General features: G+C 54.9%; 4 protein-coding genes across 4 annotated transcripts; 1 reads left to right on the top strand and 3 right to left on the bottom strand.

Annotated features, from left to right (window-relative positions):
* Positions 1 to 711: 711 nt before the first annotated feature.
* Positions 712 to 3,166, bottom strand: N7482_003095 (protein phosphatase 2A regulatory subunit RTS1; the record flags this gene model as incomplete). The annotated part of the gene is made up of 7 exons (XM_056685220.1): positions 712 to 1,069; positions 1,134 to 1,261; positions 1,331 to 1,501; positions 1,567 to 1,920; positions 1,978 to 2,577; positions 2,653 to 3,003; positions 3,143 to 3,166. 7 exons carry the CDS (start codon positions 3,164 to 3,166, stop codon positions 712 to 714), a joined length of 1,986 nt encoding a protein of 661 aa, XP_056548826.1.
* A 1,664-nt stretch (positions 3,167 to 4,830) lies between these two features.
* Positions 4,831 to 6,939, top strand: N7482_003096 (transcription factor TFIIIC subunit TFC1; the record flags this gene model as incomplete). The annotated part of the gene is made up of 5 exons (XM_056685221.1): positions 4,831 to 4,971; positions 5,034 to 5,343; positions 5,399 to 5,476; positions 5,527 to 5,635; positions 5,715 to 6,939. 5 exons carry the CDS (start codon positions 4,831 to 4,833, stop codon positions 6,937 to 6,939), a joined length of 1,863 nt encoding a protein of 620 aa, XP_056548827.1.
* Positions 6,940 to 7,766: 827 nt separating this feature from the next.
* Positions 7,767 to 8,892, bottom strand: N7482_003097 (uncharacterized protein; the record flags this gene model as incomplete). The annotated part of the gene is made up of 2 exons (XM_056685222.1): positions 7,767 to 8,698; positions 8,781 to 8,892. 2 exons carry the CDS (start codon positions 8,890 to 8,892, stop codon positions 7,767 to 7,769), a joined length of 1,044 nt encoding a protein of 347 aa, XP_056548828.1.
* Positions 8,893 to 10,592: 1,700 nt separating this feature from the next.
* On the bottom strand, positions 10,593 to 11,741 carry N7482_003098 (ribokinase; the record flags this gene model as incomplete). Its single annotated transcript, XM_056685223.1, has 1 exon — positions 10,593 to 11,741. The coding sequence occupies one exon, from the start codon at positions 11,739 to 11,741 to the stop codon at positions 10,593 to 10,595; it is 1,149 nt and encodes a 382-aa protein (XP_056548829.1).
* Positions 11,742 to 13,012: the final 1,271 nt, after the last annotated feature.

Genomic DNA, 13,012 nt, shown 5'->3' on the forward strand with positions numbered 1-13,012 from the left:
CGGAAAACTGGCAACACAAAGAAAAAAAGCCACCGACACGCGGCAGTCGGGAGATAGAACGCCATTTGCACCGATTTTCCATAACCCGAACCCGGTTCTAAGACGGAATCCAGCTCAGAGGGTCCGCTCAGTACTCACAGGCCCATACACGGGGAGCCCGTCAAAGAATGGGAAAAATCAAAAAGCCATGTACACAAATAAAAAAGAAGAAGAAAAGAAGAAGAGGCAAAAGGCAGTCGAATGGGCATCAATTCGGACGAGAGGGTCGATAGTCAAGACACAAAGTAAACATTCGTTGTAGCCCATATTCGCTATGCCATGGTAGGTTTGCAGAAAATTAACGGAAGAAACATAACCATCAGCACACCCCTTCCCCGTCCGAGGCATTATTTAGTCGAGTTGCTGCGATGCAGGATCTGTACATGGGTGGCACTAGTACCGCTGCCAACCGATCGTCGTCGCGGGCGAATCTCGCTGCCGCTACCACTCCGTCGCCTCCGGGAACTACTGCCACCACGAACGGAGCCACGGCGTCGTGTCTGGAGCAAAACGGACGTTTTCACGTTAGAATCACGCTGGCTGTAAACGGGTGGACATGGTCTCTTAGCAAAAGACAATTACGAGGGTAGACGGAGCCAGAAGACAATAATCCAAAAGAAGAAGAGCCGCATGGGAATGCACGCATCTCGACAGGCATCGGAGCAAAAATCATCAAATATGCTCGGGACTCACCGAAGTTGGGGTTCCTTCCCGAGCAGGTCGATCCTTGAGCGCCTCGGCATCCTCCTGGATCTTGAGGGTGTTCAGCCGCTTTTGACTTTCGTTAGTCATGGCCTCCACCTCATCGATTGGCTCTGGCACATTGAGTGCGGGCGCAGGTGGGGGAGGAGCGCCATTCTTCCTCATGGTGGCTTGTTGTTCAATCACGTCCCACCGATCCTGGCGAGTCTTTTCACGTTGGTCGGCGCCGTTCTGGTGCTCGGTGTATTCATGGGAGCACTCATCGAACAGTTGAGGATTAATCTCCATAAACATCTTCATGGCATTATACACCATACTGTGGATAGTCCTGTAGCGCAACGGTGTTAGGCAGGTTGTCGAGGCAATGACAGTAAACAGGTGGGGTCACTAACCGGTTCCAGTGTCCCTTGGAGTTCTCGTAAAGCGGGGCGAACATTATCGGTAGAATGGTTTCCACATTATCGCTCACTAGGTTGCAGAAGTACTCGTTGTTCCAGAAGTAGAGAGCACGCTCGGCAACCTGTTGATGAAGAGAAGAGAGGATGTTAGAAAGTAAAATTCGTAGTAGGGACTCTTCCATGATACATACCTGGAAGTGTGGGCTGGCGACAGATTTGGCCAGCTGGTGGAAAAGAGGCTCCTGGACCTTGGCAAACTCGGCGGGATCCATCACTTCAAAGATGTCCTCGACCTCGTTGAGATACATGACTTCCTTGGTGCTGTTTGTCTTTGGCCAGTAGCGTAGCAGTCCAAGAACAACCTAGAGCCGGCATATCAGTATCAAAGAAGATTAAGAAGCTTAAAAGTGAGAGGACGATAACTTACATCTTCAGTCAAGCTCGAGTCCTTCTCGAGGAACTGGACGATACAGTATGCCAGCTGAGGATGATACATGCTTAGGCTCTTGACCTTGTGCATGGGTAGCAAGACGCGAGTCAAGAACAGCTTGTGCTCCTCCTTGAGAGGCAGCGCAAACCCGTTGATGATGGAACCCAAAATCTCCAGCAGCTCGGCGATACCGTTGTGTCTCTCGGTCTCGTACATGAATTGGAAGAAGACATTGTTGATAGATCGCCGAATGTATGACCGCAGGTTCAAGAATTTGCCGTAAATTCGATGCAGGGTTGTTTTCAGAAAATCGCGCTCCCGAGGGTCTTCGGAGTCAAAAAGGTCAAGCAACTGTGTTATGATTAGTAAACTGTGAACCTCAAATCAGGAGGCTGCCTAGATCCATACCTGAAGCACAAACTGATGGTCAATATACGCTTTGGCAATGTTTGTGTTGAAGTCCTGGCTCTCGATGAATCGCAAGAAGAACTCGTAGACAACCTGGATGTGGGGCCACGCGACCTCGAGAACGGGCTCGTCCTCCTCCGGGTCAAATGCCTCGCCCTGGGGTGTCATAGGCGGGGGAATCGGGCGAAATAGGTTCTTGGCAAACATCTCCACGACACGAGGGTACATGGGCTCCGTAATGACAGACCGGTTGTTGGCGACGTAATCTAAGAGCTCGTGGAGAGCCAGTCTCTTAATCTCTTTGGACTTCATGTCGGCAGTAGGGTCATTAAAATCGAAAATGATGTTGCACTGATCAATCTTTTGCATAAAGAGATCCTGGCGCCGATTGGGAGCCACCTCATGGAATCCGGGCAACTTCTCCAGCTCTCGCTGACGCTGGTCGGAGATGTCGAATCGCGAGGAGTGTTGGCGCTTAGGGGTTCGGATTCCTTCTGACATGTCTTTCGGGGTGGTCTGAAGGCGATCGAAGACGTGGGACTTTCTCGGAGGCGCCAGGTCTCCAGGCATGGTTTCGGCGGCACCAGGGGGAGGAACATGCTATACGCCGAGAGCAAATTAGTCCAGTCCGATATATAACACTATTATCATGTCTCGCCGAGGCATTATACTTACCGGTGCGCTAGGACTGATGATCACACTGGGTGCAACCGACTGGCCCTGCCTCGTCGGGGTACCCGGGCCATTGCTGATGGGCTGGCCTGCAACGCTGGCTCCTTGAGGTATATAGTGTTGGGTCGGCGTGGCGCCTGCGGCCGGGGTTCCTGCCGGCGAAGCATTGTCCGGCGATTTGCCTCGTGCATCATTCAATGAGGTTGTAGACGATGTGGGGGTGCCTTGGCTCGGAGATGTCGACTGCTGTGTTTGGTGAATGCCGAGGGAGGCTGGGTTCTGGGATGAGGAATTGGAGGAGTCTTTCTTCTTCGAGGACTTGTTGGCGTCCTTTGCCCGCGACAACTGCTCGTGCTGTAAGGTTAGGCAAAAGATGTCAGCTTGGGTGAGAGTCGAGTAAGGGGGTTCACCATTTGCAGGGTGGGGGGAGGGGAGACGGGCGGAAGTGATGGTGCGGTGAGCAAGCACACCGATGACAAGGGTGACGACTTACCACTCTCTGTCTGAATCCCTTCATTTTCACACTGGTATGGACAGCCACATGTACTCCGCTGTTGTTCTCGGTGCTAGTGCAGGCGGGTGCTGCACTCTAGCCAGAGCGAATCGGACGTGAGGCTAACGGGGGAGGGGGCGGGAATTATTTGTATGGACCTAGTCGCAGAAACTCATGAGCGTTCCATAACAAATCACACATAAGACGTCCAATATTCCGTGGAACAATCTCCAGCAATCGCTATCAGACAATCCCGAAGGAGGGTGGTGAGTGCCAATGGCCGTCACCCCAGAACGGGTGATGTCGCAGCACGCGCACGGGGCAAGGCGCTTCGATGTTGGGGAGCAAGGACCGAGGGAGGCGAGGCGGCAACGAAGGGCGGGCAAGACGTACCTCTATGACCTGAGATGGGACAATTGGCGTTCAAGGTGCACAGAGGACTGGGCTGAGTGGCGCAGAGGTTGGTATAGGACGAGCGTGCTTGGTCCGCTCTGAGAGATCTCCGTGTCGCTTAGTGGCAGGCTGGGGCGGGGGGTTCGAAAGCGCCAGAGCCGATTACACTCCGCGACCAGAACCGAATCAACGGGTTTCAAAAGAAGCTGGCAAAGGCCAGGGAATGCAACGGGTCGATTTTAGGGATGCTGGCGGGCGAGTGGGTTGGGGAGGAGGAGGAAAGATAGCGGAGGGTGTTGTTGAGGTAAAGGGAAAGGCGGGTTCTCCTGGCTGTGATGGAGATGGGGGAGGGGGCTTTGACTCCCAAGTCCAGCGCACGCAGCGCGCGACTTTCTTCTACAGTCGCAAGTACTTGTGCTATATCAGTCTCTGTCTTCTGCGATCAGTCTACGCTATTTGACTTTTATTTCCACTGGGCGTACCGCATCGCTCCCATGTTCACTCTATTTTTGTATGCCTTTTCCCGCTTCTTTTGCTGCTTATGTCATGGTCACGTGTACACATCCCAGGGGGAGGATGAAATTAACCGATCGAACTCGAGTCCTCCACGACAGTTTTTACAAGACTAAAGTGATTCATTGCGAGCGATTCAAGTGCATCCCAGAGGAGGGGTGCTGGGTCTTTTTTGTGTCTTGTTTAGTGACTATCTACATGGACCGGAGTTGTTGAAATTGTGCTCAGTGATTGTCGACCACTTGGGCAAAATATATATCTAGAACCTAGGTAGGCGTTGAAATCTATACACACTTTCACTCGAAGCTTTTGTTGACGTGAACCTGGGAAATTTCACTGAAGAAGGAAGTTGAGTGCCGAGAAACGCTTTTTTTTGTACAGCAAACCTCCAGTTCTCACTCCCACCCCCCTCGTGTCACAATAATCTTAAAACAAAGCGAACCGTGGTCCGCCGCCTCGATCGGTAGCTTAGTCAGCCACACGCAGCCCTTCCCAACTGCGCTTGTGGAATGTGTCGCTGGAGACGAAGAAGACTCGTATCGCACATTGATTTGGAGAAGCGGTGAGACGGAGAAAGCGTCTAGTTCCTCGTCGCTCAGACTGTGGAGGAAATTGCGGCCCATAGGTCTTATTTGGTTGCTACGAGCTTGTTCGCGACCCACCATCAAACCGAATCATTCGGATCACATCTGTGCAGCCCGACGCCTATAAGCAGGGCTGCTAAGACGATTGATGCGTAGCATATCTCAACTCTTCCTGCTTACGAGAGAACTCGACTCATAATGGAGACTCATCGTGAGTCCAGGACCGCCTCTTTCTACCACGTTCCGGCCCGGCACCTGGTCAGCGTCGAGCACCCTGCGGTGATTCGCAACCTTGAGAAGGCCGTGAGCACCCTCCAAGGTAACACAGGGATCGAGAGGGTGAGCCAAATGAAGCCATATTGTCCGTAAGCCGACGAATCCTGCATACTAACTAGATATAGATCCTGAATCCCGCCAAGGCGGACACCTCCGCCAATCTGATGCTGAGGCCAGAAGATGCTATGTCACGGCCCATTCAGTCAACCAGCTGTCCATCAAACAATGTCCTGCTCAAAATCACAGTCCCCAAGCGGACAGGTCGAAAGCGCAAGAGGGGCACGGATGAGCCCTTCACTGATGCCACTCCCGAATCTACCGGAGAGCCTCTGCGGCGGCGGACTGCGAAGGATACGATGCGCAGTCTTAGTGACAACCCCTCAAATTACAGGGTTGAAGCTGTAGGAAGGGTCGGGCGGACCCATGTGTTCCGAGGTGTGTTTTCGCTCGTGGTTCCTTCGGGTCTTGTTAGTTTGACTGATAGACCCAGGCATGCCCGATTTTGTATATTCGACGATGAACAGCGCCTTCACCAACAGGTTCCGGGAGCAGATCCTGCCATATGAGTGTACGGTCGCAATTCCTGGGAATAGTGACCAACAGCTGACACGCGAAAAGTGGAGAAAATCAAGCAGTTCGATCTTGATATGAGGAAAGGTGCTCTCTTGAACGCGGATCTTATCCCACCACCTTCCTTTAGCCAAGGGGAAGTCCCGTTCCAGTACATGTACGTACCTCTTCTATCATCTCCCAAACCAAAGAGATATCGAGCAATCTCAAACTTGCTAAACACTCGCCTACATCAGATACCGCCAAAACCCAACTGTCAAGACGGCCGTCGGCCAATCTGGCGAGGTCACAACTGTGAACACGCAACAACCAACCAGGGTCCGCACTCACCTCGTTGCCTACGACATCCCAGAAGTCCCATCCAAGCCGCAAGAAAGCCTCCGCCCAATAGAAACCCTCGACAACGGCCTGCGCTCGCTCATCAAAGTTCTCGAGGAGCTCTTCGAAAAGCGCCCAGCCTGGACCCGCCGCGCCCTCCGTAACCACCTCACCACCGATGAACAACGCAATCTCCTCCGCCACGCAGTGCCCTACATCGGCTACATCTTCCGCTCCGGGCCCTGGCGCGACGCCATCATCAGGCTGGGCCACGACCCGCGCACCTCCCCCGAATACCGCCACTACCAGACCTTCATGTTCCGCATACTGCCCCGCGAACCTGAGCTGGCCCGCGACGGCGGTGGCGGCCGTCGCCACAACATCCCCCGTCCGATAACCGAAGACCCCAGTCAGGGAAACGGCCTATCAGACTCGCACATATTCACCGGCGAGCTGCCGCTGCCGCGCGATGGGCGAATCTGGATGGCATGCGACATCCAAGACCCGGTGCTCGCAGAGGTGCTCTATCCGGCCGACCCGGATCCGACCTTCCTCCGACCAGCGTGCGAGATCATCACGGACGGCTGGTTCGGCAACGGCACGCTGGCCAAGGTGAAGACGATCATGCGCTTCAAGATCCAGAGCCTTATCGAGGACCGGGCGCCGCATAACTCGGATTTCCGGCGCATCGTAGCGTTCCCGGATCATGCGTATACCGAGGCTGATCTGGGTCTGTTCACAGTCCCTTTGGAGAGCTCGATTAGTCGGGAAATCTCTATGGCGACCGAGGTCAGGGCTTCGATTAAGGGGGCACCATTGTGGCGGAAGATGCATGATCGGGGACAGGGCGATCTTGATGGGGAGAAGGTGCAGAGGCAGAAGCAGGGGCGGACGAGGGGGAAGGGCAAGAAGACGAAGGTAGTAGCGTTTGAGATGGAGGAGGAAGAGGAGGAAGGGGATGGAGATGGAGATGGTGGCGGCGAGGAGAGTGAGGGCGAAGAAGAGGAGATGGAGCGCGTGGAGATGTGGGAGGAGCAGGCGGCGGCTGCAGTGGCGGCGAGAGAGGCTGCATTGGCCGAGGAGGATGAGAATGAGAACGATGAGGGGGAAGCCGAGGGGGATGAGATGGAGGGTGACGAGTGAGAGCAACCTGGAAATCGACGAGTTGCATGAATGCAGCTTTTCTTGTCTACCAACCCTAGCAATTCCTACCTTAATAGTTCAAACGTCTGGCCTGGTCGCCGTTTCACCACCAAAACCTGATATGTCGAACTCTATGACAACACATACATATGTGTAGCAATTTGCCGTTTTGGGGGCTTCTACATATGCTCTACGTAGACACTGGTATATCTTTATAGAGAAGGGTTTATAAATTATTATAAATATTATAAAGGGGTTGGCAAGCTATAAACGGCTAACCTCCCTCTCCCTCCCCCCTTTAGAAAGAATATGTAGGTAGATAGCCCGACATCCGATGTACAATAGGAATTTTAATACAAAATCATCTAGTTGAACACCGCTTGTGTCTCATAGGATTGAGTAGCTATTTTTCTACCCTTTGAAACAGATGGTACTGCCAGCAAGGATCAGGAAGTAGTTTCATGGTAAATCATGTCAATCATTGCTCAAACAAGTTTTGCTGTATACATCGTGAACTCGGAACAGACATCAAGACACTCAATAATTAAATCCGAATGAGAGCAAAGCATATGCAATTGACGGGGAGAAAAAGACCCGAAGCATCGTACTCAACACACCACAAAATTGGCCAGGGTATTCAAAAAGGCAAGACAACGCAGTTATCAGCAAGCATCAAGACATCAACTCCATTAACCAAAAATCATCATCATAGCGCCATATCATAAAAATACCAGTACCGTAAGGCCGAACCAGGGCCGGAAACAAAACGCCGGGACGAATGCAAATGTAAATTTATAGAGATCGATCTTGAGGATCCAGATTTGTCCCTATGAGGCATCCTCGGCTGGACGAGAGCTCTCCGCAATCTCATTGCCGGCATCAATAGCCTCGGCAGTCTGCTTGAGCGGGATTGCCGTCTCCAGCAGCGAAGCGATGGACGTAGTGATGGCAGGCGGGACAAAGATAGACTGGGACGGAGGAGTCATCTTCTTGGACGTCGGGACATTCTCGTTCGGCTCATCATGCACTACGGCGAACGAGAACGCATTGCAGTCCTCGGGGTAATAATCGGCAGCATTGAGCTCGCCGAGCGGGGCGCGGTCCTCCTCCATCTTGGAGGCCTTGCGGGCGGCAGCGGCAGCGGCCATCGCCATTGCCTGACGCGAACGAGGCAGGTCAATGCCCACCTCAGCAGGAGGGACGTTCTCCTTGCCGCGGCCATCGGCAGCAGCGTTCTTTCCCTCGTCGTCACTGATATCGAGCACCCCGGTCGAGTGCTGCATCAGGTTGGTCATCTCCTCCTGCTCCGAGTCGACGTGGATGTCGAAGAACCACGAGGCCGGGCCCTTGGGCGTCGAGGGGGCCTTGGACTTGCCCTGGGCGAGAGCGGTGGCTAGGGAGAAAGGGCGAGCGACGCCGCCGCGCTTGCTGGGCTCAGGACGGGCCTTCACGATGGTCGACCGGCGACTGGAGAGGGACTTGATGGACTTGGGCGGGGGCGAGCGACCCGCGGGCTTGAGGATGGGGGCGGATTTGGGGGTTGACAGGGATAGCTTCGACGGGGTGGAGAGCCGGGGGGCGAAGTTCATGTCGCGGGTGGATAGAGCCATGCGGGAGGCCTTGAGGGGCTTGGGCGAGCCCTTGGAGATGTCGTCTTCGTCAATGGTGCGCTTGCGCTTACCGGAGACGCCGAGGGCGTGGGGATCGATGTTCTCGGAGTCGTCGATGAAGATGGAGCTTTTGGCAGACATTGCCGCGCCTGCAGGGACGGGGAGGAGTTGCCATTAGATTCCATGTATTCTTTGGCGAGGTGCATATCAAGGAATACAAGCAGAGCTTACCATTTTGCTGGTTCTGGCGGTTCAGCTTCGACCGCATCAGGGGACGCATCCTGAGGGTATCCAGGCTGGCAAAGGGCTGGCGAGTGGGGGGAGTCATGGTGAGAGCAGCCATGACGAGGAGTTGAGGCAACAGGAGCACGCGAGAGTCGGCCAGGTGATTTGTTTTGGCGTCGCGGCGCCAAGTGGGGAAGGATGGGCGGTCTACGCTCGGACAGTCGATCGTGAGATCGAGCCGGAGAATCGGATGGTTGGATGATCAGATAGGTTGAAAATGAGAAGCAGGAGAAGGAAAGGAGCCGTATTTGTTTTGTCTCTGGGCTGAATGATCGGAGCACGCAAGTCAAGTGGTGGTCGTCAGCATAAGGAGAGGGAATGGCAGATCCGGCCGAGGAAACCACTACGGGAAGGAGAGGATGGCTCGCAGAGAGAGGCGAGGTCGTGTCGAGATTCGATAAGTGGGACAGGCAGGTGGCAAGAGCATATAGTTATAGTACGGCTCAACCCTTCTTCGAGTGGAGGAAATTCTCGGAGTAAGGAGGTGTAGAGACGCTGGTGGAGGGTCAAGGGGAGCGCAGGGCTATTTCAAGGTCTCACGCATTGCAGTGGTGCGCAGCGGCGCGTCTTGTTCGCGTTCGCATGCAAGGCGCCATGAATTTCAGGCGATTGGACCATGCCAGCCCAGCAGTGGCGTTCATGCAGGCGGGCACAATTCCATTCTCCAATGGGACCCGGAGCTTATTCTGGGCCCTTGGAATGCCGGACGCGATGGTATACCGTATGGTCCAGTATAGTTCGATAGGTTGTGGTTCAAGCACGGGTTTCCGGGACCAACAATCACTATTGATTGAGTATGGGGAGACGTGCACTACCAATAATAGCAGGACTCCGTACTATTCGTGGACACCTGCTGGAGTCAAAGCGATATCCCACGATGGCCGGGCGGATGCCGACCGATCACAGCGTATCCCTGCGGCGCGTCGGGCGAGTCGCGGGTACCTCCCTCGACTATGCACATCCCCCGCCCCACAAGTACCGAGTACTTCCCGACGCGCGACACGCCTCGCGTCCAACCCCCCTCCCTTACACTGCGCGCGATATCATTACTCTTACATACATCGCCATCACGCTTCCAAATCCAGTTTCACGGTCCCACCATCCGACCCGCTCCTGCCAACGCATCCGTCCTCGCGCCATTGGCCCCCATCGGTCACTCGGAAAAGAGGCAGGACGATGAAACCATGCGCGGATGAAGCAGCCAGGAGAGACAGTTGGGGCCGAGATGCTGGCTAAGGGCGTCTACAGACCTCCAGGTTCTCCCCCGTGCGCTGGGCAAAAAGGCTGGAGAATGCAGTGTAGTGCCTACGTCCAGCTCAGACCCTAGGATGGTCAGTCCTACAAGTATGCACTCTGTGCAACCCCCCGGCCCCAACTATCCGGGCGCTGTCGCGGACGTGTAGAATTTACCACAGCCCGTCTGAGCCTGTCGTCCATTCTTAGTTCCTTCGTGAAGGGTGCAGGGCGTGTCGGCCACATACTTTTGCTCTCCACGCTCCTCGTGGGCTGGTCACAACGCCATCCCCGTCATCGCACATCCTAGTCGCCGCATTCCGCAACGGCATAAAGGGCCAAAGACCTGTCCTTCTCGCTGAGGGGCTGCCTGTCCAGGTTCCTGGAGGTACTCCAAGGGGTAAGCGAGAGGCTGATCGGACAGGGGACGACTCGGAGCATAAGAAATCAAAAATAGATCGCCGTCCACTCGATGATATAATGATAATGTACATGACCTCGTTCTATCCCTTCTCGTCTGAACCTTCAGGTGACCTCATCCTCAAACGGAATGCTGTCCATCGCACCCTGCCGCTCCACGGCGCGAGCGGAGGCGCGTACTGCCAGCCGCATGCCCTTGTCCATGACCGTCTGGTACCGGTGCGGCTTCTCTGCATCAGCCAGGTCCTGCCCAGCCTTGTCCTCCACACGACGCTGCTCGCGCCACCGTGCCACCTGCACCGCATACGCTCCAACGAACGTGTCCCCCGCCGCCGTGGTGTCTAGCACCCGCGACACGGGTGCGGCGGGGATCTCGTTCGTGAAGCGCCGCACACCATCGCTTGGCCCCGTAGATCCTCCGTCAGTAGCACTATACCAGACCCCCTTCGCCCCGAGCGTAATCAGCACATAGCTCACCCCCAGCTTGTGGAAGTACCGGGCGACTTTCTCCTTGCCGTCCAGGCCCGTTGCGTCCGGGACGACGCGGAGTAATTGTTCGTCCGGCGGACTCATCAGCTCGGCCTCGGTCTCGTTGAGGATCAGATGGTCAACCGCTGCGTAGACGTCCTCCGGCAGGCCGCCCGGCGGAGCCGGAGCCGGGTTGAGCATGACGTCGGGTCCGCACTCGATGCCACGCATGCCCCGAGCGCGGTTCTTCGCCTTGAACGCGGCGAGTTCACGGAGGATCCCGATCACCGTCTGCACTGGGATCTCGCCCTGCATCACAATCACGTCTGGCACGGGGCTGGCCAGCGCGGAGGCCAGAACGTCCGGCGTAGGCTGCATGCCCGTGTAGTTAGCGCCGGGCGAGAACACGATGCGGTTCTCGCCGCCGGCGGATGAGTCCACGATGATGACTGCCACGCCGGTGTATGCGTTCTCAACCACCCGCACGCGTGACGGGTCCACGCCGGATTTCTCGAGTGTGGGCTTGAGCACGGCCGAGAAGTGGCCGTCCAGCGCGCCGACTGCGCCAACCATCTCGACGGTTACATCGCTCTTGGTGTTTAGGCCGTCGGTGGCCGGCTGTGGACGGGACAATCGGCCACAGGCCACGGCTTGGTTGGCGCCTTTGCCGCCGGCGCTGGTGAAGTAGGATGATGAGGTGATGGTCTCGCCGGGATCGGGGAAGCGGGGGGTGATCGACACCATGTCGGCGTTGAGGGAGCCAATGACGCGGATGAGAGGGGCCATGGCCGTGGCCGGTTATTTGGAGCGGTTTCTGGCTTGGTGTTAATAGGTCAAGATGTGTTTGAGAGCTTCGAGAGAGTGGTCGGCCCTTCCAGAGGTGGGGTATGGGTGTAGGGAGCTTGAGATGCTTAGTTGGGAACCGAGGCTGTGGCTGGGCCCCTCAAAAAGGAGACAATAATCCAGTGTATAGGACAGAAGGTGGGTTCTGTTGATTGTAGCGAAAAATGGGTCAGTTTCGTGGCGACGTGCGGGGAGTGCGGAGAGTTTGTAAGGCGTTTGGACAGGAAGTGACGTGAGGCGCGGGGGTGCTGGTGGTGGGCCGAGCTTGGGCGGCGGCTGATGGGCCAAACGGGGATCAACTAGATCGCGGGGTCCGCCTACTTTCCCACAGCGATCATTAATTAAGGCGGTACAACCTGTACGAATAGTCTGGCATGAGATCAGATCGCTACCTAAATAAGAAATGTATCTTGACCAGGAATATCTTCGGAACAAACAAAAGGTTCGAAAGAGGCCTTCAGTAGCATCGGCAGAGTCTTAAGGACGGACGATAAAATGAATATCTACCGAGAAGACCACCAGTGCTTTACTACGCAGGGTGCAGCTCTTTAGTGGAATCTGTGAAATCCCGTACCACACGCTGAATTATAGCTGGGGGCCCTGAGCTGTGGAATCTGGTACTCTTTGATCTCATTGACCGCATGCTCCAGAGCAAGAGCAATGGTAAACATCTCCATCACTCCACAGTTTCGAATACTGCCATGTATATCAGGGTTCTCTATTTTCAAGAAACTGTATTTTGGTATTTTCCTGGTACTGATCGCTAGGTATCAACTCTGTGACCCCGGCTCCTAACCCTACCAACAGAGCTCCATCTCTCCTCTTTTTATTTTCTACCCAGCGGTTGATGCTCGAGGAATAAATACTGTGATACTTTGTCTAATAGTCAAAATTAATTTATGAAGCAACTGGTTTATTCATCGCAACACTCTGATTTAGCGTAAAGGTTAACTATTCATGGCTGATGCGACTCACGATGCCGTCAGGCTGGTGGGTAGATAAGTCATTCATCATGTAGCGGTTGCCAACGAGAGACCAACTCACTCGCACTTTGCACCTTCCTTTTTGACTATCCTCAACCAGGCTTCAGCAACGCCCCAGCAGCCGTGTTTTGCTTTGGGCTGGTTTGTTTTGACCGGCTCTCCATCGCCCCATCTCCATCGCCCCATCTCCATCCCCCGTCTCCATCACCACCCACCACACTCCCGCCATTA

The sequence above is a fragment of the Penicillium canariense genome (genome assembly GCF_028826845.1).
Source record: "Penicillium canariense strain IBT 26290 chromosome Unknown utg000001l_segment0_segment0, whole genome shotgun sequence".
In the NCBI taxonomy this organism is placed as follows: Eukaryota; Fungi; Ascomycota; class Eurotiomycetes; order Eurotiales; family Aspergillaceae; genus Penicillium; species Penicillium canariense.